Source organism: Cricetulus griseus, chromosome 5 (assembly GCF_003668045.3).
Source record: "Cricetulus griseus strain 17A/GY chromosome 5, alternate assembly CriGri-PICRH-1.0, whole genome shotgun sequence".
NCBI lineage: Eukaryota > Metazoa > Chordata > Mammalia > Rodentia > Cricetidae > Cricetulus > Cricetulus griseus.
In genome coordinates, this window is record NC_048598.1 from 127303027 (window position 1) to 127328688 (window position 25662).

The following is a 25662-nucleotide window of genomic DNA, read 5'->3' on the forward strand; positions in this document are numbered from 1 at the left end:
CTTAAATCCCAGCACTTGGGAGGTAGAGGCAGGCAGATCTCAGTGAGTTTTAGGTCAGCCTGGTCTACAAAGTGAATTCCAGGAAAGCCAGGACTGTTACACAGAGAAACCCTGTCTTGGAAAACCATTAAAAAAAAAAAAAAAGTCTAATTCTGTTGTCAGCACCCATGCCCCAGGGCTCACACCCTCCTATAACTCCATCTCCAGGGAATCCTACACCTATAGTCTCTGTGGGATCTGCTCGCATGAGCTCATGCCCACGTGCACATAATTAAAAAGATTAAAAGGTAGATCTTTAAAACCCTTCATAAACATGTCCCCCGCGCAGTGTGTGGATGGTTTGATGACTGATTAGGTACACATGTGACACCTCGTTAGCCTACAGGTCATTTGGTTTCCTTTTACCTTTTCCCATCAGTGGCTGCCTTACAGTCAATTATTTCTCAGAGACTAAGATATGATCGCAATCTTTGCATAGTAGGACCACTTCCAGATGAATGGGGAAGGTTGACAACCTTCAGAGCTGGGAGAATCAGGGCTGCCGTCAGGGGGCGCCAGAGACCCTCGCCGCCACGGTGGGAGGAGCCCTATAAAAGCGTAAGGGGCTTTTCTCCAGGTGAATTCCAGGAGGCACCCGAGATCCTGGACCTAATCCAAGACTTTTTTCCCCTTCATTCTCTCTCCTCACCCCCGCCGTCAGACTCTGAGAGATGAGTATCCACGCTTCCACCTTCAGCCGGTGGCTTTGCCTTTCTGGGGATCAAGCTAACGCTCCCTGCAAGGGACCTATCTGGCTTCATGACTCCGTTATTACTGCCCCTTTCGATGCTATTACCCGAACCCAGGGCCTGGTCCACGCTTCTCAAGGATAGTTGTCAGACTTAAGCGTTTAATGACATCCGCTTGGGTCAAAGACTGGAGACAGGATCAAGTGTGGACCCGCACTGTCAACTTCAGAATCCCTGGGGACCTGGTCAGAAATGCCCATTCTCTCGGTCCTCCATTGTCAGTCTCTTGGGCAGGGAGGGGGCGTCCCTAGTGGGTGGCTGTGAGATGGCTGGAAGTGGACATCCAGTGGATGTGGAGGCGCAGCGCCGGAGTGCCGGAGATCTCCAGCTCCGGGTTCGCGGTCACGTGGGCTCTTCAGCTAACCACCCACCCCCTCTTCACCGTCTTTAAAAGGAAGACTCACTAACGCCGTTAGTCGCGGGTAATCTTTGCAGCCTCTCCAGCTGCTGGCCTTTTTGAAACCAACTCCCAGGTCCCTGTCTCTTGCTAGGCTTCTAGAACCACCCCTTGAAACTTCCCGGGAGTAGAGGGGGGCGGGCGAGGGGAGCCTGGCCGGGAGGGAGCTGCTTGTGCTGCGACTGGCATCCTTGGCACCCGGTCTGAGTAGAGTCTGGCAGTTCCAGCTGGGCTGAACGGCTGCTGTGAGTTCTGCGTGGGGACCAAGGAAAGCACGTGTCTGCTTTTAGAGAATGCCAGGTAAGTGCCCTTTGGCTCAGAGTGTGGTTTCATTGACTTTGTGTGGATTCCTGCAATGGGAAGCCAGCAATATTTAGAACAATAAAGGGGCAGAAGGATGGATGCAACTGCTTGGACACCACTGGAAACAGAAATTTTGCTGACTTTTGGGTTGGTTGTGTGAATATAACTGTTTTTTTTTTTTTTTTGGAAAAAAAAAAAGAAAATTCCCGTGGTTTTCTTCCGTGGATTCCTGGTGGTGGATGAAATGATGAAGCTTTTTGCCTGAGTATCGTGGACCAGGGAAGATGTGCCTATTTCAGGCCGGTGATCACGGCTTGGTCATGGTAGTCCTTAGTCATGTCAGAAATAGATTTATCTTTTCTTTCTGGGTAGTCTCAGATACGTTAAATCTGATCTCTCTTATTTGCTGGAGAGGAATCTAACTGTTGCTTCTTCACGATTACCTGTGATAACTGTTTCACAGTGGAAGCAGAAAATTGGGTCAAGTGAATATTGTTTTTGTGTGTGAGAAACAAAACTTTGAATTTGAGTGGAGCTCTGTTCAGAAAGGAAGCTTGTTGGTAATTCTTACGTTTTAGAAGGCAGGTGTGTTTTGCGCAGCAAGCAGCACTCCAGAGGAAGGAGTTTTGTTTTGTTCTATTTCAAGTGTTTCCACTTGAAGTTTTGTTTCTGCTGTAATGATTCCACTCATGGTGATATTTCCTCTCTTTCCCTGTAAATGTTATTTAAAAAGTGAATGGGAAGATTAGACGGCAGCTATATGGGGACAATGAAAAGAGTGTGATAAATGCTTAACTCACTTTCTTCTCCAAGAAAGCCTGTAGAGTGGCTCACACCCCATGACATACCTTTATCTCCAAAAATATTTACATTACGATTCATAACTGTAGCAAAATTGCAGTCACTAAGTAGCAACAAAAATAATTTTATGGTTGGGGTCCCCACAACATGAGGAACTATGTTACAGGGTCACAGCGTTAGGAAGGTTGAGAACCACTGCTCTAACAGACGTTCTGTCTGAACAAAGTAAAAGGTCACTAAGTGTTAAAGCAGAAACTTTAGCATTCCATTTTATGTTCGGTGGTTTTCTGGAGGAATCTGAAATTCTTATTTCAAAACCAGTGTTAAAAGGAACACTTTTAGTCTTGCTCAAGATATCTAAGTGTTTGAAATAAACAAAAAACACATGTAGGGCCATTTCAAGGAGGGTTTAGGAAGCCAAATGGTTCGAGTCAGAGTTGACATTCCTCAGAATGGATTTTTAATATACAAAGGTAAAACTCGGTACTCAGTTCAACCTATCAAATATATAATTTGCCTTTAATGGGCGTTATGCCCTTTGTGAAGACTAAGTCACTGTAATTCAACAGGCCATACCTTAAAATTTATTTCATGATAAAATTTTAGTTGATGTTTCTAGTCATTTTATGGAATATATTAGGAAATGATTACATAAAATTCTGAGGAGTAAACATCAATCACTTGCTGGTAATTTTTTGTTGATTGTATGCAAAGCCCTTGAAAACTGAATGCGTGGGTATTAGGTCTCATAATTCAGTGTTTAGTACATTGTGATAGACATTTGAAAAATTATGCTTATTGCAGTCTTGTTTACAGACAGTTGAATTTAAGCTTAAAAAAAATACCACCCTGAGGGTTATGATAGAGAGGGATTAGCTGTCTCTCATTTTGGAAGATACACATATAGTTTTAAAGAGTTTCATGTAAGTCAATTATTAGCGGTCAGTTTTATGGTTATTTTAGAGTAAGTTTCTTTGTTCCTAACTTAAAATTGATTGGGGACCTTACTATTTTGCTTTGGAAAAGATACATGTGAAGGTAGTAACTGCTAAACAGAAACAGCAAGAATGCTTGGTGCTAAAAAATGTGTACCTAATGGTCCAGGGATGTGGCTCAGTTGGCAGAGAGCTTGCCTGGCATGTGCACAGCCCTGGCCTCCATCCACAGCATTGCATGAATCAGGCATGGTGGTGCTTGCCTATAATCCTAGAACTCAGAATATAGAAGCAGGAAGACCAGGGAGTTTAGGCTGCATAACAATTTTCAGGCCAGCTTGGGCTACATGAGATTGTGTCTTAGAGGAAAAAAAAAGGAGGAAGAAGAGAAATGAATTTATATGCATTTTTCTTGTCCAGGAAACTCTTTCTGGTGAGTGTGAGTTGGAATAGGATGCTTGTGGTCGGGGAGGAGGATGGACAGACAGGTGGAGGAAGAATGGAGGTAGCCTGTCGAAGTTATCCACATCTGCAGGCCCAGGATACGGCACTCGGGAGGTGGCATTTTGTTCACACACACGCAGCAGACAGGCTTCTAGCAGCCCGGCTATCCGGACTGCTTGTGGAGGTGGGCTTTTGTCAAACACAAGTTTAAAAAGTAAAATTCAGAAGCACGTTTTCATGATCAGAAATCATTTTATCTTAAACTGGGAATCCTGACTAATGTGTGACTCATCAGTGGACTAGTTTCACCTTCTTTGCCACACAGAAGGCTTTTCACTTGTGCCACTTCCTTTCTTCCTTGGGGCTCTGTGAAAAGGAGCATCCCACAATGTTTTCTCATTTCTGTGGAAAAAGGATGTGCAAGTTCAAGGAATTTATGTGGTTTGTCTAAGACCTGGTGTTTAGGCAGAGTGGAGCCTGGGACCCAGTGTTGTGTTCTGTCCACTGGTCCAGAGTACCCATGAATACACACTGGCTGGCTGGTAACTGACTTCTATCCATTAGCTGGATTTGTAGGTCTGTCTGCTCTTTGTGGATTTCTGGGTTATTTCCAGGGCCAACCTTATTCTTCTCCATAAATCCGCTGTCAATATTGGGGTTTTTCAAAGTTATTTATTTTTTGGCTTGAGATACAAAATGTGTTTCCCCAGCTAGTACTTTAGCACACCATGCATAACACCGAGTGTACGAAAGCTTCTCCAAGGTTGTGATTTAGGAAGAAAAGTTATCAGTGATCATGCTACTCATCATCCAAGATGCCCCTGACGAGTAGTCGTGATGTGAATCTGGATGTATCAAAAGCTGTTCAGCCAAAGGGCAACCCTAGTTCTAACTATCACTGTCCAGGAGTGGTTCTCAACAGGCCTGAGTGTACTGGGACTTGGTAGAAAAACTGGAGAAGTTGACTACTGCTGTGCTGGCATGTGAGATCTGTTTTCTAGGTGACATCATTGTGGCAGCCGACTGATGGCCTGAATGATCTTGACACTTGCCTTTCCATGGCAGGTACCTGACCTGAGGGTATGAAAATGGATGATGGGATTAACTCTCTGCTGTATTTTAAATTTTATGTTCATTTACCATCTGGATAAGAGAAAGTGTTTTTTTCAAGTTCATGTCTTTCCATGTGACTTCTCATTATTTTGTTTTTATGTATATGTGTGTGGGGGTACACATGGGCACACACATGTGTATGTGTGTGTGTGAGCACGTGCAAGCCTGAAGCCAACATCAAGTGCTGCTCTTCTTCAGGCACTGCCCACCTTAAAATCATATTTTATTATTTATTTATGCATGGGGATATACACATGCATATGCAATGTGGTACCTGGGGAGGCCTAAAGAAGGTGTCAGATCCTCTGGAGCTGGGGTTGTAGGCAGTAGTGAGCCACTTGGGCCCTCTGAAAGAGTAGCAAGCAGTCTTAACCACTGAGCCATCTATCTGTTCAGCGCAATTTAATCTATTTTTATCCGATGAGCGTTCTCATTTGTCTCCACCTTGTTTGTTTTTGAGACAGAGCCTGTCATTGGCCTGGTATGGACCATCATGAAGCCTTTTCCATGGATCTGCCATTCCAGTGGTAGGAATACAGGTGTTTGCCACCATGCCTGTATCATTCAGTAACACTCTGTATAGGAAGCCATAAAGGGCTGTGGCTGTGGCTTCAGTGGGTAGAGTGTTTGTCTAGCATGCACAAAGCTGGGCTTGATCCCCAGCACCACATATACTGGGCAAGGTTGTGTATATCTTTAATTGCAGACCGGGGGAGGTAGAAGAGCTCAAAGTCATCGTTAGTTACATAACAAGTTCAATACCAGTCTGGGTTACATAAAATATTAACTCAACAAACAAACTAACAAAACAAACAAACAAAACAAAACAAAAGTAGGACTGGAGAGATGACCTGGTGATTAAAAGCACAATTGTGAGGACCAAAGTTCTAATCCCGGCACCAAGTGTAATAAGTTAGATATCCCAAGCATGCTTGCAATCTCAATTTCAAGAGGGATGGAGATAGGAGACTATGGTTTTGAGCTTACATCATTACAGAAAAAAATTTGAGACCTAGGTTTAGGGAGAGAAGGAATAAGTGGGGATAGGATAGTGGAGTCACCCGACAATCCCTCTGGCCTGCATGGGTGTACACAGGTGCATGTACCTGCAAATACAGGTACACATACATGCATGTGCAGTGCACACACAAAGAAATATATAAATAAATCTTTAAAAAGGTGGTGTATGTTGCATGGTGACCATACTTATTGTTGAACATAATTTGTTATGTTTGTTAAATTGGACTTGCCATTTTGGCTCTTTATCCTTTTTTTTTTTTTGAATGTTCAAGAAATTTAATTGTAATGACTACCTCCAAATTTTATGTATAAATCCAATCACTATGCATGTCAAGAGCTTATGTATTTTGCTCTCAGTTGTTAGAAAGTATGCTGTTTAAAGTACTCTAAATGTGCTTTGATTAAGGATTTGGCAGCATCAGATTTGCTCTGATGGTACAGTCAAACCATGCACTAAAAATGATCCAGGAGCTGAAATACTGAGGACGCAAGCACAGTGAGGGGTGGATGAAGATAGTCCCGAGGCTTGAGAGAGGCTATGCAGCTAAGAGCATTTGCATCTCTTCCAAAGGACCTTGTTATTATCCACCAAATTCCCCCTACCTTTGAATCTTTGGATTGCCTGTTCTGTTGGTATAGCAGTCGGGGTTAAATCAGAACATCCAATTATATATCTTCAACAGGGGAAGGTTTTCTCCTTTGGTTTTCCGAGACAGGGTTTCTCCGTGTAGCTTTGGAGCCTATCCTGGCACTCGCTCTGGATAGTTTGAGGCTGGCCTCAAACTCACAAATATCTGCCTGCCTCTGCCTGGGATTAAAGGTGTGCGCCACCAACGCCCGGCTCAACAGGGGAAGTTTAATACAAAGAAATACTAACTATAAGAAGAGATAAGCGAGGTGTGGTGGCACACACCTTTAGTTCCAGCATTTGGGAGGCAGAGGTAGGCAGATCTATATGAGTTCAAAGCCAGTCTGGTCTACAAATCGAGCTCCAGAAGAGCCAAGGCTACACACACACACACACACACACACACACACACACACACACACACACACAGAGAGAGAGAGAGAGAGAGAGAGAGAGAGAGAGAGAGAGAGAGAGAGAAGTACGAACTATGCAGAGATGCTTTTGGGCCCTTAGGGCTGAGGGAGAGTACCCAGTTGGTGAATATCCAACTCTGAAGGAGATTAGGACTTGCTGGGTAAGGTGAGGTTTGGCCATTGACTTGCAGTGATGTCGGGGGATTTAGAGGATCTAGGGTTGCTGATTAAGCACTACGTCCCCTCTGAAATGCAATTCAGTGGTTGGCGGCCAGTAACCAGGCCGTGCACACAAAGTGGGAGTCTGGGTTCCCTCAAGGGCAAAAGGCCTTCAGAGCATGTAAGCTGTCATGGTGACGAGTCTTGTGCAATGGATAACTGCAGTGTTCAGGTGCCTATGGAGAGGCCATTGCCATGCAGACTGCAAGGCTGCCAAGGGATTTCATTCTGGACCTTTGGCTGGGGCAAGTTCCACCCTGTATTCTCACATTCATACTGTCTGCCTCTGCCAGGGCCAGCAAGCTTCTTTGTCCCCCTGTATCTCTATAGCGCTCTCTACTGAGCTAACCAATGAGCTCAGTTTGGTCTTACAGGAATTCGGTTATTTTTTATTTTTATTTTTGTACAAGTCCTATATTGAAGGCTGCTTTTAAAGTTTAGAGGCAATAGACTGACAAAGTCATACTATGGCCAGACTGGGATAATTTCTCATTTTTGTTATTGTAGATTTATAGCAGATTTGGATATGTTAAAACTATAATAGTCTCACTCGATGGTGTTCCCTTTTAGATTTATTTTTTTAGTAACAGCTGATCTTATATATATTTATTTCATTTTGTGATAAATTATTGTGGCTAATTTTTTTTTTCCGAGACAGGGTTTCTCTGTGTAGCTTTGGACCCTGTCCTGGAACTAGCTCTTGTAGACCAGGCAGGCTGGTCTCGAACTCACAGAGATCCGCCTGCCTCTGCCTCCCGTGTGCTGGGATTAAAGGCGTGTGCCACCAACACCCGGCGCTAAATGTTCTTATAGTTGAGGCCTGGAGAGATGGCTCAGCAGTTAAGACCATTGGTTTCTTCTCCAGACGATCTCATGGTGTTTCAGAGCCTTCTGCAACTTCAGTCCAAGGAGATCCAGGCACCTCTGTAGGCACCAGGCACACAAGTAGTGCATAGTCATACAGATGGCAAAACATCTATACATATAAAGTAAAATAACAATGTTTTTAAAAAGTCCTTTACTTTAAAAGTTGGTAGCAGCAACAGTAAAGTAATAAAGACATGAATGAGAGAGGGTGTGGCTTTGTTAGCAGATGCTTGCCTAGCATGTGTAGGATCCTGGGTTCGATCCCTGGACTGTGCAGACTCAGCATGGTGGTGAATACATATAACCCCAGCACTTGGGAGGGAGTTAGAGGCAGGGGGATCAGAAATTCAAGATCATCTTTGACTACATAAGGAGTTTGAGGACAGCATGGGATACATAATAATCTGTCTCAAAAAATTAAGAACTCCCTCCCCAAAACAGTCAATGAAATAGAGAATGAGAGCTCCACACCTTATATTTACACCCCTCTGTAGGCAATGTTTTCATGTATATCTTCCAGGATATACTTGTAGTCCTGTACTAGTGTGTGTGTGTGTGTGTGTGTGTGTGTGTATTGTTAAGATAATATGAATACTTGGATAAAAAGACAGAGACATACAGAGACAGACAGACAGAGAGAAAGCAAAAGAGTAGCATATGGGTATAGGGCATAGTGATATATTCTTTATGATTTATTAAAGTTTGCCTGAGGATTCAGAAAGCAAAGTCAGCCACAAGCCATAGAAGCCAGGCACATACTTTAAATCCCAACAGCCAGAAGCTAGGAGGTGATGGTACACACCTTTAATCCTAGGACTCAGGATAAAGAGGTAGACATCTCTGAGAGTGAATCAGTCTCAAAGAGAATTATAGCTCACACCTTTAATCTCAGGACTCATGAGAGGTATGTAAGACAGAAGCAAGTTCTCAGTAGGAGGACTTCATTCATTCTCCAGCCACACGGAGGAGAGGCAGAGTTTGAGACTTGGTGAAGAGCTCCTGTGTGGATCAGCACTTTCAGCCTGAGTTAGAGGTGAGAGCTAGTGGCTGGATGCTTTGCTTTTCTGAACTTTAGCTTGAAGCTTGAACCCCAATATCAGTATCTGGGCTGCGGTATATGTTTGCCTCCACAGACAGCTTTCAGGAAACCTCACTTCCCACCATGGGTTCTGGGATTGAACTCACCACCAGAGTTGAGCAGCAGACACTTTACCCACTGAGCCATTTTGCCCTGTGTTTTCTTTGTTTGAGCTATAGTATCATATATCCCATGTTGGTCTTGAATGCCTGACAAGAGGTTGACCTTGAACTTCTGATCCTTCTGCCTCTACATTTGGAATACTGGGTTTACAAAGGTTTTCCACAACCCTGGTTTATGCAATGCTGGGGATCAAAGTCAAGGCCTCCTGTGTGCGAGGCAAGTATTCTACCAACTACACTACATTCTCACTCCCACTTTTCCCTCCCCTCCCCTTCTCTCTCCTTCCCTTTAGACTGTGTCTCACTCTGTAGCCAAAACAGGCCTGGAACTAGAAGTCCCTCCTGCCTCAGCTTCCTTGAGCGCTGGGACTGTAGGTCAGCACCACCGTCCCTAGCAAAAATGAATACGTATTAGTTACACTTGTAGCTTGAACTAACTGAGCATCATTTGCTTTTCTTCGCAGGCATTACACCTGCCCGTGAGTCTCTGAGAACATAATGTCTGTCTGCATGTCTTCACACAAGGATTTTTCTCAGCTGCTACCTGTTCAAGACATGGATATCAAAAACTCACCATCAAGCCTTAATTCCCCTGTTTCCTACAACTGTAGCCAGTCCATCCTACCGCTGGAGCATGGCCCCATCTACATCCCTTCCTCCTACGTGGAGAACCGTCATGAATACTCCGCTATGGCATTCTATAGCCCTGCTGTGATGAATTATAGTGTTCCCAGCAGTGCCAGTAACCTGGAAGGTGGGCCTGTTCGACAGACCACAAGCCCAAATGTGTTGTGGCCAACTTCTGGACACCTCTCTCCTTTAGCAACCCATTGCCAGTCATCACTTCTGTATGCAGAACCTCAAAAGAGCCCGTGGTATGAAGCAAGATCACTAGAACACACCTTACCTGTGAACAGGTAAAGTCCTGTCTTCATCTAAGTGGTGGATGGCGGCATGATCCTCACTTTACAATTTAGTAAGAAAGACATATGTTAGACAAGGTCTTTATTTTGTCACTTTCTTAGGATACCTGAGACATACTGCCCTGTCCTATTCTGATAGCCTTGTTCTTATTAAAAAGTTGTGCTTATGGAGAAAGTTCACTGTGATGGATATTCTCTTTATGCAACAGACATCAAACTTACTTCAGCTTGGTTTTGGTGAAGGTGTTGGGTTTTAAATGTTTGTTTCTTGGGCGTTGGTGGCACACACCTTTAATCCCAGCACTCGGGAGGCAGAGGCAGGTAGATCTCTGTGAGTTTGAGACCAGCCTAGTCTACAAGAGGCAATTCCAGGACAGCCTCCAAAGCCACAGAGAAACCCTGTCTCGAAACACCCCCGCCCCCAAAATGTTTTTTTCTTACAGTCAGATTAGAGTCTTACTGTAAAATGACAGGTTACATACTGTTGATGACTAATTGTTCCCAAGATGAAAGTAACCATGGTAACACTACAACTTCTGTGAAGTGGCCATGCGAAGCCAGGAAAGATAACAGGCATAAGCTTTAGTGATGAGCCAAGGCAGTGCTTTGTAATGATCAATGAGGGACTAACTGTAGGATCCTACTGAAAATTTCTGAAGTTAAAGCAGATTGAACTCCAAATGCATGGCCAAATGACAGATTATTTCAGTCTAATTTGTAAGATTTTCAGCGTTAATGGCTGTGGAGGGAGAGGATAGTATATGAATAAGTGGTAGGAAGAGATGGGTTTCTGGAAGAGTACTAAGCTACAGCACACTGACGAGTAAATGCTTTGCCTGCAGGGTGTGGTGGTGCACTCCTTTGATCCCAGCATTCCAGAGGCAGAGACAGGTGGGATCTCTGAGTTTGGTCCAGCCTACATAGTGAGTTCCAGAACAGCCAGGGCTGCATAGAGATCTTGTCTCAAAAAAACCCAAAACAAATAAAAAATCATTACTTTCAGATATTGTCATAAAACTTAGAGCATATAGGAGCTAGAGTGTCCATCTCGGTGCTAGGGGGTGTGTTTAACATTTATGAGGCTCTTGGTCCACGTCCCAGCAATCCAAAACCCAGCACCGCCAAGCCACCGCCGCCAAGCCCCAAACCAAACCAAAACAATCTTTGAGAAAATATTACACAATAATTAAATTTTTCTTCTTAATCTTTTTATTTGTTGGTAAGATAAACATAAAAACTGTGGGTTGCATCTGAAGATTAATGATTTTCACTTACATTTCATTTCAATGATGACTTTTTTAACCTCTTAAAAATCTCATCAAAGTCCTGCTAATATTTAGATAAACTTACCATTGGGAAAGTTTTCCATCATTTCTGAATTAGTCATACTTTCACCATCTCCCTTCCCAGAAGAAACATATCTTGGCAAAATCAGCCCCTAGGGGGCGGGTGCTGCTGCCCCTAATGCTCCTCTGTGGGGCTCTTCTTCCAGCCCAGAGCTGCCACCTCCTTCAGTCTCCTGAGGACCTGTCCACACCACCTAAACACTCAGATGTCAGTCAGCCCCACACTGGGCTCTTTGTGATCCAATGGCGTGGTTTCCTGGAACAGATTTATCCCTAACCCTGGAAAGCAAACTTTACGTTTGGCAAAGTTCATGCAATCTATTTATTTATTTATTTATTTATTTATTTATTTATTTATTTATTTATTTATTCTTTTCTGGAAACCCTTGCTCTTTCTTTTGTGTCCTTTTACAATGCCTGTTTTCTCTGCTTTCCCAGAGAGACACTGAAAAGGAAGCTTAGCGGGGGCAGCTGTGCCAGCCCCGTTACTAGTCCGAGTTCAAAGAGGGATGCTCACTTCTGCGCAGTCTGCAGCGATTATGCATCTGGGTATCACTATGGCGTGTGGTCCTGCGAAGGATGTAAGGCCTTTTTTAAAAGAAGCATTCAAGGTACAAGACTACGACACACCACTTCTTTAGTTTTCACACTTTGACTTGCAAGCAATTTTGCAGAGATGGCCTGATTGATATAAGTGTCACTGTTGGCCTGGCTGGTACACTTCATGAACTTGAGCAACTCCGATGAACATGTGTGTTAGGGAGTGGGTTGAGTGGGGGTGCATGGGTTCTTGGATTGCATGTTTCTACCCCAGAACCTCAATATTATAGGGGTCGGTTTACCACTACACCACCTGACTGGGGAAGGGGGCTGTGCAGAAAAGGAGGGAAGATATCTGTTTACAACCCTGTAAAGATACTGTTTGGAAAAAAAAAATCTGTGCTCCCCGGGAGCTCTGAGGGGTGTCTGTCTGTCTGTCTTTGTTTTTTTTCTTAGGTTTAATATAGGTTTGATGGTGGGCTGGCTCCTGAGGGAAAGAGAAAGGAATTAACTGTAGTGAACTTGAGAAGTATGTCATCCTTGGACTCGTGGTCGCCTTTGCAAACCCCTAGTTTTCAGTCTGGCATCAGACTATCTCCTTGACCTTCGCTAGAATCTTTGCTGGCAGTTATTTACTTGGTGTGTACTTGTCCATGATGTGCTTTCTGCTAAGACATTTTTTCACTGTGTTGTGTGTTGGGAGGAGGGCATACGTGTGGCGATAAAGGATAATGTGCTGGAGTCGGTTCTTCACTGTGTGGGTGGGTCTCGGGGCTTGAACTCAGGTCATCCTGCTTAGCAGCAAGCGCCTTTACCCACAGAGCCTTTGGGTTTGCTTTGTGTGCTTGTTTGTTTAATAACATTCTTAATAAACTTTAAGCTGTGAATGCCTGGCTTCAAGGCTACTCAACCTGACTGTCTTTGTTGCTTCTCCCTCATCAGCAGTCTCTCCTTCCAGCCCTCATGCACTGAAGTCAGTTATTTTTAAAGATAGTTATTCTTTATGTGTACGGAAGGGTGCATGTATTCATATGTGCATGTGCATGGAGAAGTGCATGTGTGCATATGTGCATGTGCATGGAGAAGTGCATGTATTCATATGTGCATGTGCATGGAGAAGTGCATGTATGCATATGTGCATGTGCATGGAGAAGTGCATGTATGCATATGTGCATGTGCATGGAGAAGTGCATGTGTGCATATGTGCATGTGCATGGAGAAATGTATGTATGCATATGTGCATGTGCATGGAGAAGTGCATGTGTGCATATGTGCATGTGCATGGAGAAGTGCATGTATGCATATGTGCATGTGCATGGAGAAATGTATGTATGCATATGTGCATGTGTGCATATGTGCATGTGCATGGAGAAGTGCATGTGTGCATATGTGCATGTGCATGGAGAAATGCATGTGTGCATATGTGCATGTGCATGGAGAAGTACGTGTATGCATATGTGCATGTGTGGAAGGGTGCCTGTGCATGTGCATGTGTGGAGGAGCACATGTACATGTGTGTGGCGTGTGTGAGCACATATGCATGTGTGTGTGTGCATGTGTGTGGTGCCCACAGATAGACATGTGGTATTTTCTCCTATTGTTGTCAATCTTCATTTGTAAAAGACTGTTTTACTTTATATGTATGAAGGGTTAGCCTGCATGTATGTGTGCACCATGCACATGCCTGGTGTGCCGGGAGGTGTGCCGGAAGAGAGCATCAGATTCCTTGGAACTTGGAGTTCTAGATGGTTGTGAGCTGCCGTGTGGGTGCTGGGAATTGAACCCGAGTCCTCTGTAAGAGCAGCAAGTGTCCTTAACCACTGAATATTCTCCCCAGCGCTCTGTATCTTTATTTTTTGAACAGTGCCTTTTGCTGAACCTGGAGCTTGTGGATTAGGCTGGACTGATTGGCCAGGCAAGCTATTGGGATCCTGCTGTGTCTGCCCCCACTGTTGGGATCATAGGCATGGAACACCTAGGTGCTGGCACTCTCGATCTGAGTCCCCATGCTTTCCCATGGGCACCCGACTCACTGGGGCATCTCCCTCCCCCCAGCCACTTCCTCATTGGCTTCTTTCTGTTCTGTTGCTCTGTCCTCTCCCTTGCAGCTTCCTCTCGGTGGTCCCTGTCTCAAAGGTCCTTTTCTACCCACACTGCAGGGCCCAGTTTTCAGCTAATTAACAATGTGGGATTATTAGTGTGAGGGCGACAAGTTAAGTTTTCAACTGATAATCCTAGATTAATAGGACACTTACCACAAACAGAGAAAGACTGGTGACATCCGAAGGCTGGGGTTGGCATGGAGTAAAGAGCCATCTCTCTATGTCTCTATATTTCCCTGTACAGATGGCCGTCTGTTTGTCCTGGCTCCTTTATTACCTCTACGACTTTACCACCACCCTGCGTCCTCTTCGGTACAGTGGAAGTATCTGTGGTGTGGTAGTGGTGAAATATATTCACTAAGTATTTTTATTTGTGGGTCACTGCAGTAATAGATTAGAAAGCCAGATCTAATTCCCCACTATATGGTCAGAACAATTCAGATTTTCTGAAATTCGTATTTGAAAGTTTTTTGTTTGTTTGCTTGAAAATGTAGTTCAGGCTAGTCTAGAACTCTGCATAGCCCAAGCTAGTCTCAAACTAACAAAGATTATTCCCTAGGGCTGGAGAGATGGCTCAGTGATTAAGAGCACTGGCTACTCTTCCAGAGAACCTGGGTTCAATTTATAACACCACATGGCAACTTTCAACCATCTGTAACTCCAGTCCCAGAAGATCTGATGTCCTCTTCTGGTCTCCATGGGCACTGCACACATGTAGTAGACAGACATATATGCAGGCAAAGCACCCATATACATAAAAATCTCTTAAAGATATTCACTATTATATGTGTGTCATGTGTGCATATGTGTGTGATGTGTGCTTGTGTGTATGATGTGTGTGTGTATGTATGTGTGCGAAAGTAGTGGTCTGAATGGAGAGGGCAGAGACAAACCCATGTCTCCAGGTTTGCATGACAGTAACTTTTACCAGTTGAGCCATCTTGCTGCCCCCACCTCACTTTTTGAGACAAGGTCCCTCACTGATGTTAGAACTCACAATTTGGTTAGAATATCTGTCCATTGAACCTCAGGGATCTTCCTGTTTCTGTCTCCCCAGCACCCTGCCTCACTGTTCACATAGGTACTGGGGGCCCAAACTCAGGCTTTGTAGCCAGCTCTATACTGAGTGAGTCATCCTCTTTTTCCTGAGTCCTGAGGCTCCAGAATTACTTCTTATGCTAGAGTGCTCATCATGGGTTAAGAACACTTGTTGCTTTTTTTCTTTTTTTTTTTTTTTTACTACTTTATTTAACTTTATTTTATGTGCATTTTGGTGTAAGGATACCAGAACCCTTGGAACTGGAATTACAGACAGGTGTGAGCTGCCATGTGGGTGCTGGGAATAGAACCCGGGTCCTCTTGAAGAGCAGCCACTAGTCTTAACCACTGAGCCATCTCTCCGGCCCCCAGAATTACTTCTTAAAGGACCTTTGACCTATTGCAAGTAGCTATCGCCTTAAAAAGAAACCACTCTCTTTTGCTGTACAGGAAATACATGGCAGCTTGGAATATCTGTGGACCTTGAGGTTATAGCTTCCCATTGTTGACAATAAAATTTCCTTGTTACTCTTTTCTGTCATGTCAGCCAGGATGCCATATTCCAAATATGCACAAAGGAAAGTTAATGCCCAAACAATCCTTTCACTGGACTCTTTATATATTTGGCACAAGTAGTTTGCAATAACTGAAAATTGCTGCATAGTTTCTTAAAACAGCCTCAGATGGGCCAGGATGTTACACCAGTAACTTCAGAGGTTGATTGCATTGAACTTTAACCTTTATTTTCATTTTTGAGACAAGGTCCCAGGTAGCCCAGGCTGACCTTGAGCCCATTATTTAGCCACAGGCTTCTTCATGCATTCCAGGCAAACTCTACCAACTATGCTATGCCCCCAACACACAGTGTGGTTTTTAACACTTAACATTCTTTCATTTTCATGGCTTTCTTTCTTTCGTTTTCTCTCTCTCTCTCTCTCTCTCTCTCTCTCTCTCTCTCTCTCTCTCTCTCTCTCCTTCTTTCTTTCATTTTTTTTTGAGACAGAGTTTCTTTGTGAAACAGTCCTGGCTGTCCCGGAAGTCACTCTGTAGACAAGGCTGGCGTCAAACTCACAGAGATTCGCCTGCCTTTGCCTCCCAAGTGCTGGGATTAAAGGCATGTGCCACTACCGCCAGCCATTTTCATAGTTTTCAACTTTCCTTACCACCTTGTTTGGTAAGTTGCTTGCCCATGCACTAGTGCACTGGAGGCTGTGTGGTGCTGGCCTCCCATCAGCACTGGCCTTGCTGACCTCTTCAGATAATAAGTCGCCAGACTCCAAATCCTGCTGTTTCTCTCCTGGGCTACAGAGCACAGAGAAGGGATCATGGAGGGAGGCCACTTGTCATTTCTGGTCCAAATTAAGGCATAGCTTTTTGTTTTGTTTCGTTTCTGAGACAGGGTGTCTCTGTGTAGCCTTAATTGTCCTGGAATTTGCTTTATGGACCAGGCTGGCCTCAAACACAGGCAGATTTGTCTGCCTCTGTCTCCCAAATGCTGGGATTAAAGGCGTATGCCACCACTGACAGGTAGTTTTCTTTTTTTTCAGTTAAGCTTATTTTTAAAAGCCTTCTTTCAACAAATATTTACAGGAACTGTGTGTTGTGTTTTGTTCACTGCTAGAGCACAATAGATTCTTGAAAGATGAATTTGTAAAAATTATTGGGCTCACACTATGTATGCACAGAGCTTCATGTGTATGTGTTGTGTGTGTGTGTATTTGTGTATATGTTCATATGTGTGAGTGTGTACAATACCCATCTGGAAGCCAGACATTGGGTGTTTTTCTGAATTGTCCTCCACCTTATTGTTGGAGCCAGGGTTTCTTACTGAACCAGTATCCACCCAGAGAGCTGGAGGTTCCTCCTGTACCCATTGCTGGTGTTATAGGCATATTCCTGGCTTTTACATTGGCTCTGGGGTTCAAACTTGGGTCTTTCATGCTGTGTGACTAAGCCATCTTAAGCTTGTCCTTAAGCTTTCTGACCAAGCCATGCCCCCAGCCCTTGTGTTCTTGTTCAAATCATTTGGTTGGCAAGCATTTCTTTGTTGTTGAAGCCCTAAAAGCCTTTCTCACAGCTCTTAACATTCAATCTTATAGATTAATTGCTTTGTCTTTACTGTTGAAGACATTATCAGTTATTTTTATTGTTTCAAGTAATATTATGATTTATATTTGTTTAAAAAACATTGAAAAATGTTTGAATGCTGTCTTAGAACAAACGGGTAAGGTCAGAGTGTCATGAAATATTTAAAGTTCTTCTTGCCCACTCCTTCCCCTTTTTGGTCATCGTCTCATGTAGCCCAGGATGGCCTCAAACTTGTTTGAGGCTAGCTTTAAACTCCTGAACTTCCTGCTTCCATCTCCCAAGTGCCTGGATTATATATATGAGCAACTGTAATTGGCTTAATGTTTAAAATTCTTGAGTGTTTTTTTTTCAACTATTTCTTAGAAAGTGATTTCTCTATTAGTGAGAAGTGAATGGGTTTTGTTGTTTTGTTTTGAGGCAGGGTCTTTTGTAGCCAGGCTGAGTTTGAACTCATGACCTTGAACTTCTGATCCTTTAGTCACTGTTTCTCAAGTGCTGTGATTACAGGAGTGTGATGTCATGTCCAGATTTGTGCAGTACTGAGAATGGAAGCCAGGGCCTTGTATTCCAGGCAGGGACTCTAACAAACTAGCCACATCCCCAGTCCCCTGAGAGTTTTGTTTTGTGTTTTTACCAAACTCTTGATAGCATTGAGAGTATCCTGTCAGCTTTGATATTTTTTTTTAAGATAGGACCTTGCAAAGCTGTTCAACTTAACCTTGAACTCACTGTGTCACCGGCTTTAAGCCCTTCCAGCCTCTATCTCCCAAGTTGACTTTACACGTGACATGCAGAAATATCTAATCATTAAAGGGTCAAATCTTACCAACTTTGATAGTCTTAAATATAGTTTTTAAATTTTAGGTCTTTTGACATTGGGGAATTATATACACTTGTACTTAATTTGTAATGGTTGACTTTTACATGCTATTATTTAATTGAAAAAGAAACACTTCAGCATATTGAATAAGAATCAAACTTACTGTTTCTAAAATACATTTTTCCTATTTTTCGTTGATTTAAACTTTTCATGTTTTTTTTCCCACTGATTTAAAATATGACACCTGGGCTGCAGATATGGATCAGCTACAAAAGGAGTTCCAGGCTAGCCTGAGCTACAGCACAGCCTGGTTTCAAGGGGGAAAACAGTGTAGGATTTTAGTTTGACATGTAACTCACATACAGTAAAATCTTCCTATTTATATCATCCATGTTTCTAAGTTTTGAAAATATGTTATGCAACTGGCACCATAATAAAGATGTGAGTATTATCAACTGAAAGTCCCCTCCTGTTTCACACTAGTTCCCCAGGCTTGTGGAACAGCTGGTGTTATTTTCTGTCGCTATGGTTTTGTCTTCCCTAGCCAGTCATATGAGAGAATCATAAGGTATACAACTGGGCTGGCCTGTAGCTCAGTTGGTAGAGTGTTTGTCTAGCATGCATGAAGTCCTGGGTTCAATCCCTATTCTTGGGAAGTAAAGGCAGGAAGAAATTAGAAGTCTGAGGCTATATTCACTAGCAAAGCAAGATCAAGGCCAGCTTGGGCTACAGGGGTCCCTCTCTCTTTTAACTGTATGGGTCTTTGTGTTTGCTTCTTTCCCTTACTGTAAAACTGTTGTATTGTGATGCTGTGCTGTTGAAAGTATCGTGTCCTGATGCATAGCCACACTTCAGTTTGTTTAGCCTTTTATTTTTGGGTGCTTTTCAGTTTTATGTGGTTTGGGATAAAAACCACTCCATATATTTATCTTTTGTGGCAATTTAATAATTTTACTAAATGAATACTCATTCTTAAAAATTAAGAAAAGTGGAGATTTGTTATACCTATGAACTCTCTTGGAAGAATTTCTTTGGGAGGGGTGCTAGGGTCTTACTATGTAGCTAGGCCTGGCTGTCCTTGAACTCATTATGTAGCTAGGCTGTCTCAAACTCATAGAGATTTGTCTGCATCTGCCTGAAGGAAGATTTTGTTGTGGTTGATTTGTTTATTTGTTTACTTATTATTTGGTTGTGTGTACATGTGTAGCGTGTGTGTGTGTGTGTGTGTGTGTGTGTGTGTGCATGCAGCATGACAAGCTTGTGGAAATCAAAGGATAACAAGAGTTGCTTCTCTCCTTCCACCACGTGGATCTAGAGCCCACTGAGCCATCTTGCCATCCCTGTTTTTGGTTTAAAAAAATTTTGTTGTGCATGCTTACATAGGTGTGTGCATGTATATTCAGGTGTGTGTGTGTGTGTGTGTGTGTGTGTGTGTGTGTGTGTGTGAGAGAGAGAGAGAGAGAGAGAGAGAGAGAGAGAGAGAGAGAGAGAGAGAGAGAGAGAGAGTTTAGGTACTTACCACACATGCTTATGGAGTTTAGAGGCCAGCTCTAGGCATTGATGCAACTCACGGGACTTACACATCAAGTGCTTTTACCCACAGCAATCCTGAAACCCAGGGGGAATCTTTGTAACTGTTTTCATAACATTTTATTTATGCCTTTTTTATTTGTTTGATTTTGACTCTTGCTACAGTAGTCCAAGCTATCCTGAAACTGGTTACGTAGCCCAGGCTGGCTTTAAACTCACAATCAGTGGTGGGGTATGCCTTTAATTCTAGCCCTTGGGAGGCAGAGGCAGGTAGATCTCTGTGAGTTCAAGGCCATCCTGGTCTACAGAGTGAGTTCCAGGACAGCCAGGACTACATAGAGAGACCCTATTTGAAAAACAAACAGACAAAAATTATCTCACAGTCTTCCTGCTTTTGCCTTCCCAGTATCAGAGTCACCCATGTTCCTCAGGGCTTAGCTTTATTTGTTTGTCTTACGAAGTTTCATGCATTTTCCTGAATGTTTCTGGCTTCTGAACATGTGCTCATGGTGTGCACCCCTGTCCTCCTGCTCTCTTTTTCTCCTTTCTCTGAGTTCACACTCAGATCTCACTGATCCTGTGATGTCTCCTTTTATCACAAAGCTGGTTGACATGTTATTTAGATAAACCCAATAATGTCGAAAAAAATAAGATAATCATTTTGTATTTCATACTATAAAAGCTCCTTTTTTCCTATGAAGTTTTTATATCTTTTTTTTTTTTTTTTTTTTTTTTTTTTTTTTTTTTTTTGAGACAGGGTTTCTCTGTGTAGCTTTGGAGCCAGTCCTGGAACTCACTCTGTATTCGAGGCTGGCCTCTAACTCACAGAGATCCGGCTACCTTTGCCTCCCGAGTGCTGGGATCAAAGGCGTGCGCCACCACCGCCTGGCTGAAGTACTACATATTTTGCATCTAATTTAGTCTTGAACCGTCCCTCCTTTAGGTTAGTGTGGAGTAGCACGTGCTCTGCTGTTGTTTTGTTTTGGAGACAGGTCAGGTTGGCCTTGAACTTGCTATATAGTTTAGGATGACCTTGAACTCTAGATCCTCCTGCCTCCACCTCTCAAATGCTAAGATTTATAGGCATGCACCATCATGCCCAGCTATGGTAATTGAATGGGACCAAAAACCAGCCAAACAAAGTAATTTACCCTTGGATCCTATTTTTTAGCACATTGATAGTTGGTAAAATTTGAGGAGGGTTCTTTCAGGTTTTTTGCATAACATTTTCTAGGCTGGAAACTTCTGATCCCCTTTTAAGGTAAAAAAAATGTCTCTATATATAGACATATATATATATATATATATTATTTTTGAGATTATAATTGCATCATTTCCCCCTTCCCTTACTCCCTTCAATCCCTCTCACATGCCTCTTTGTTCTCTTTCAAATTCATATATAAGAGCACTGGCTGCTCTTCCAGAGGACAGGGGTTCGATTCCCAGCAACCACATGGCAGCTCACAGTTGTCTGTAACTCTGTTCTCAGGATATCTGATACCCTCTTCTGGCTTCTATGGGCACCAGCACACATGTAGTGCACATATACACATGTAGGTATTCACACAAGCACATAAAATCTTATATCTATCTGTATTTTTTTTTAAATACATAGATCTCACTATGCAGCCCTAGTTGGCCTGGAATTCACTTTCTAAACCACAAAGCTGGCTTTGTGGCTTTGAACTCACACTGATATACCTGCCTCTGGAGTGCTGGGATTCAAAGTGTGCGCCACCATGCTTGGCTTATAAATATTTTTTTTTAAAGACTCCATCACAAAGATTAGAGAGAAATTTGGAGTCACAGATGCATTCTTCCTGGCTTGGAAGAAAGCTGACATCACTCTGTGTACTCAACAATGAACTGCACTGCCTGTAGAAGCTGAGGGCAGTGTGCAGTCAATAGACAGCAAGAAATGGACCCGAGTCCTATGACGACAAGGTACTGATTCTACCGGTAACTCAAATGAATGAGGAAGACCTTGAGCTATAGTAGTTGAGTGAATAGTAAGCTATTTTTTTTAAAGAAAACCAATGGAAACATTTAACTATTTATATTTTAGAGAGAATCTTACTGCTATGTAGCCCAGGCTAGCCTTGAAGTCTTTCCATTCCCAAGCGCTGTGATTACAGATGTGCTCTATCCTCTGTATTTATTTTTAATGAATCTCATACTTAAAATATGTATGTATGATATAAAAAATTTTTCACCTGGAACTGTTTGGGGAAATGTTGTCAACATACTTCATCACTCAGAATAGTTAACACGTGTTTCCTATATAGCCGCTGTCATTCTACTGTCAAATGGGTGTCAGGTGGCAAACTAACACACACATACACACACACACACACACACACACACACACACACACACACGTTACCATCATCACCCAATGCTCAGACTTGGAGGTTTTCAAATGCTCTCCCCAGCACAAGGCTCAAGATCGTGAACCGATTGTGAGTTTAGGTGTCATGTCTCTCATCTCTGTCCTTCAGAGCTGTGTTATTTCCATTATCACGAAGCTTTGGAAGACGGAGCCACCATCTTGCATAATGTCCCCTCTTTCTGGCTTTGTCTGATCTTCCATCCCAGACTCTGCATTATTAGCAGGGACAGCCCAGAGATGCTGCTGTGTTCATTAGCTCCTTTCAAGTGGTGCATGATTTCAATTTGTTCTGTTGCTAGTGGCCTCATTTTGATGATTTGATTAAGGTACTGGCTGCCAGGTATCCATTCTGTAAAAGTATTCCCTTTTCCCCCTTTGTAATGAATGTTTTTGCTGGGAGACCTTTTGAGCCTAAGTAAATAATGGTATTCTTCACCAAGTCAATGAATTAATCTGTATCAGTACGACTTACGGGTTCTTATTTTTTGTATTGGGTTGCTAGCATTATTTTTTGAGGCTCACATTATCTCAGATCAGGCCAGCAGGAGTCCTTAAGCTGACTCCTGTCTTTTCAATATGTTCCTGTAATTCTTTGGGCATTGCTTTCCTTTCTAGCACAAAATGTTTCAGGCTTGTTGTGCATGTTACCTGCCCTAGTTCTGAAATTAGCTGTTTTTTTTCGTGGAACTCTGATTCCCCTACTGGAAAACGACAGTAATAAAAGATCTGAGTGCTCCTTTCTCACTGCCCTTGCAACAGGTCCTTGCAGCAGGTCCTCTCTGGGGATGGAGCTGGAGAATGGATTTATGAATATATCCATATAAACGTATGCATAGACATGCACTCATCTTTGTTCCTTCTCTCTCTCTCTCTCTCTCTCTCTCTCTCTCTCTCTCTCATATATATGAGGCCATATTAGAGATGCTATCTTGTTGATATGTGCGTATGTTTGTGAGGGATGCGTGTGCACATGTGTGGAAGCCAGAGGTCAACATTGGGTGTTGTCTATCACTGTTCACCTTAATTTATGCAATAGTTTCTTTTGATGCCGGACATCACTGATTATGAGACTGGCCAGCCATTGTTCAGGAATCCACCACTCTCAGCCCTGCCTCCCCACCGTGAGGATTATGGGTACATGCTGCTGCTACAGTTGCCTATTAGTTGGGAATCACATCTTAGGTCCTCATGTCCCTGCAGAAAATATTTTACTCATTAAGCCGTCCCCTAGCCTCAAGAAGCTATCTTTTTAAAAAGGCCTTAATTTTTCTGGTATGTCTGCATGTATGTCTATATCTGATCCCCTCTGAGACCAGAAGAGGGCATTGAATTCCCTGGAACCAGAATTACAGAAGGTTGTAGGTCTTAATTTAAGTGCTAGGAATTGAACATGGGCCTCTGGAGGAGCAATTGGTGCTCTTAATTGTTGAGCTATTTCTGCAGCTGAGAGAAGTTACCTTTTGCAATAAAAAAAAAAATTAACCATAGTTTGAGTATACTACAAGAAAAAAACAGACTAGGAAAAACTTGAAAAACATTGTATTTTACATATTTACTTAAGCTAAATTATATATGATGTTATACACTTGGAGTTATTTTCAAATTATCCTTTTACCATGTGTTAACATATATGTAGAATTCTGTGAATGAATGATGTGACAGACTTTGATGGTCCCCCACAGGAGGCCTCACCCTTTCTATGGAGCAGAAGAGAGACGGGATGGGGGTTGGTGGGGGTCATGGGAGGGTGGGAGGGAGAGGGAACTGGGATTGATATATAAAATAAGATTGTTTCTAATTTAAATTAAGGAAAAAATCCTGTGAATGATATAAAGAATGGGAAAGGAAATAGCCAGAGCTGAGGCAGTGATGAGTCAGCCTCTTCCTCCCTGAATGAGCTCTGCAGTCCAACTCCTTGACCCCCGCCAGAGCCAAGATGCTTCTAGCTTTTACCTTCCTTGCTGTGGCTTGACCGCAAATGCATCTATCCCTCCACATTGTCATTGCACTTTTCCTATTAATGGGATTACATTTCTTTCTCTCCCTCCTTTCTAAGACAGTCTTGCTTTGCCCAGGCTGGCCACTAAGTTAGAATGTAGCCGAGGATGAGCTTAAACTTTTTTATCCTGTCTTTATCTCTGAAGTGCTAATAAAGGCATGTGCTGCCATGCCCAGCTTTATGTAATGCTGGGGTTGACCTAAGCTTCATGTATGCCAGGCAGGCACTCTTCCAGCTGAATGATATCATCAGCTTTAGAATTCCATTTTTCTATAAATAACCTCTTCTCCCATGCATTCTTTGGCAACTTGAATTTTTTTTTTTTAATGATTTGCTCACATGTTTCACTCATTGCTGATACTGGAAGTCTGGTCATCACAGACATCACATGAGAAGTGCAGATTATTTTGTTTATTAGTGTAATGCAATTAAGAAATAAGGGCCTGGAGTGATGGCTCTGTCAAGAGTGCAAGCGGCTTTCCCAGAGGACCCAAATGTGCACCCATGCCAGGCAGCTCACAACCACCTGTAATTAGTTCCAGGGAATCCAGTGCTCTCTCTGGTCTCCAAGGATCCCTGTACATCACACACACACACACACACACACACACACACACACACACACACACACACACACATGCACGCACAAATACAAAACAATAAAAATAAACCTTTGTGGCTTAGTCCGTAATGACACCTGCTGCCAAGTCTGAAGACCTGAGTTAAATGCCTAGGATCCACATAGTGGAAGGACAACTGACTCTTGTAAGACCCTTGACCTATACCTCCTCTCTCTCGAAACAAACATACATATAAAATTAAATAAAACATTAAATTGAATATAAATAATAAAGCTGGGTGGTGGTGGAGCACGCCTTTAATCCCAGCACTCGGGAGGCAGGTGAATCTCTGTGAGTTCAAGGCCAGTCTGGCCTAAAGGGCTAGTTCTAGGACGGCCAGGGCTATACAGAGAAACCTTGTCTTGAAAACCCTCCTCCCCTCAAAAAATTAAATAAGCATTTAAAGAATAATACCCCATGCTGGGCATACGGCTCAGTGGTAGAGTTCTTGGCTGGCATGTGTGAGATCTTGGGTTTAATCCCTAGTACCAAAAGGTACCTAAATATCTTCTTCAGTGTGGCTGCTTTTGGCACTGCTGGATGGTGTTATCAGTGTCTTCAAAATATCGCATTAATCACCCCTTTTCTTGCTGTAGGACATAATGATTATATCTGCCCAGCCACGAATCAGTGTACCATAGACAAGAACCGGCGCAAGAGCTGCCAGGCCTGCCGACTTCGCAAGTGTTACGAAGTAGGAATGGTCAAGTGTGGTGAGTGTTCATTCCCTTTTATTGTGGTAGGCGCCTGGGAGAGCCAAGGAACTGGAGACGTGTCCTGGCTGAGAGGAGACTTAGGACATGGAGATTATCTTTAGGTATTTGTATTCATCAAAGCACACTGCTTATTTCTTGCTGCTGCAGACAGCACTGGGTAAGTGTGAGTAATCACAGGACAAAGATTTCAGAGCATCAGAGTCTCGCACCGCTCAGTGGTGGAGCATAGAAGAAGCCTCTGTGTGGGTTGGGGAACTTCTAGCCACTGAAACGCTCAAAGGGGATGGCGGTCCATCTGCCAGCGGACAGGGAAATCCTGGCATAAATGTCCACAGATAAAGCTTCTGACAGGAAAGCAGAATATCTTGTGGGTTACTCGGGTGATTATGGGAAAGATGTGATCCTGTCTCTCCACTTGCCTTC

General features: G+C 43.1%; 1 protein-coding gene across 5 annotated transcripts in view; it reads left to right on the plus strand.

Moving 5' to 3' along the window:
* The first annotated feature begins 601 nt into the window (after positions 1-601).
* Positions 602-25662, plus strand: part of Esr2 (estrogen receptor 2) — a 102768-nt gene continuing 77707 nt past the window's right edge. For 2 of the 5 annotated variants that reach the window (XM_027418281.2, XM_027418282.2), the window contains exons 1-4: positions 608-1485; positions 9593-10045; positions 11836-12008; positions 25120-25236. In XM_027418281.2, coding sequence (XP_027274082.1) covers positions 9627-10045; positions 11836-12008; positions 25120-25236 — 709 coding nt within the window. In that variant the 5' untranslated portion in view covers positions 608-1485; positions 9593-9626. Of the gene's footprint in view, positions 1486-9592; positions 10046-11835; positions 12009-25119; positions 25237-25662 lie in introns of all 5 variants that reach the window. The other 3 variants (XM_035445105.1, XM_027418280.2, XM_027418283.2) reach the window with 3 other exon arrangements.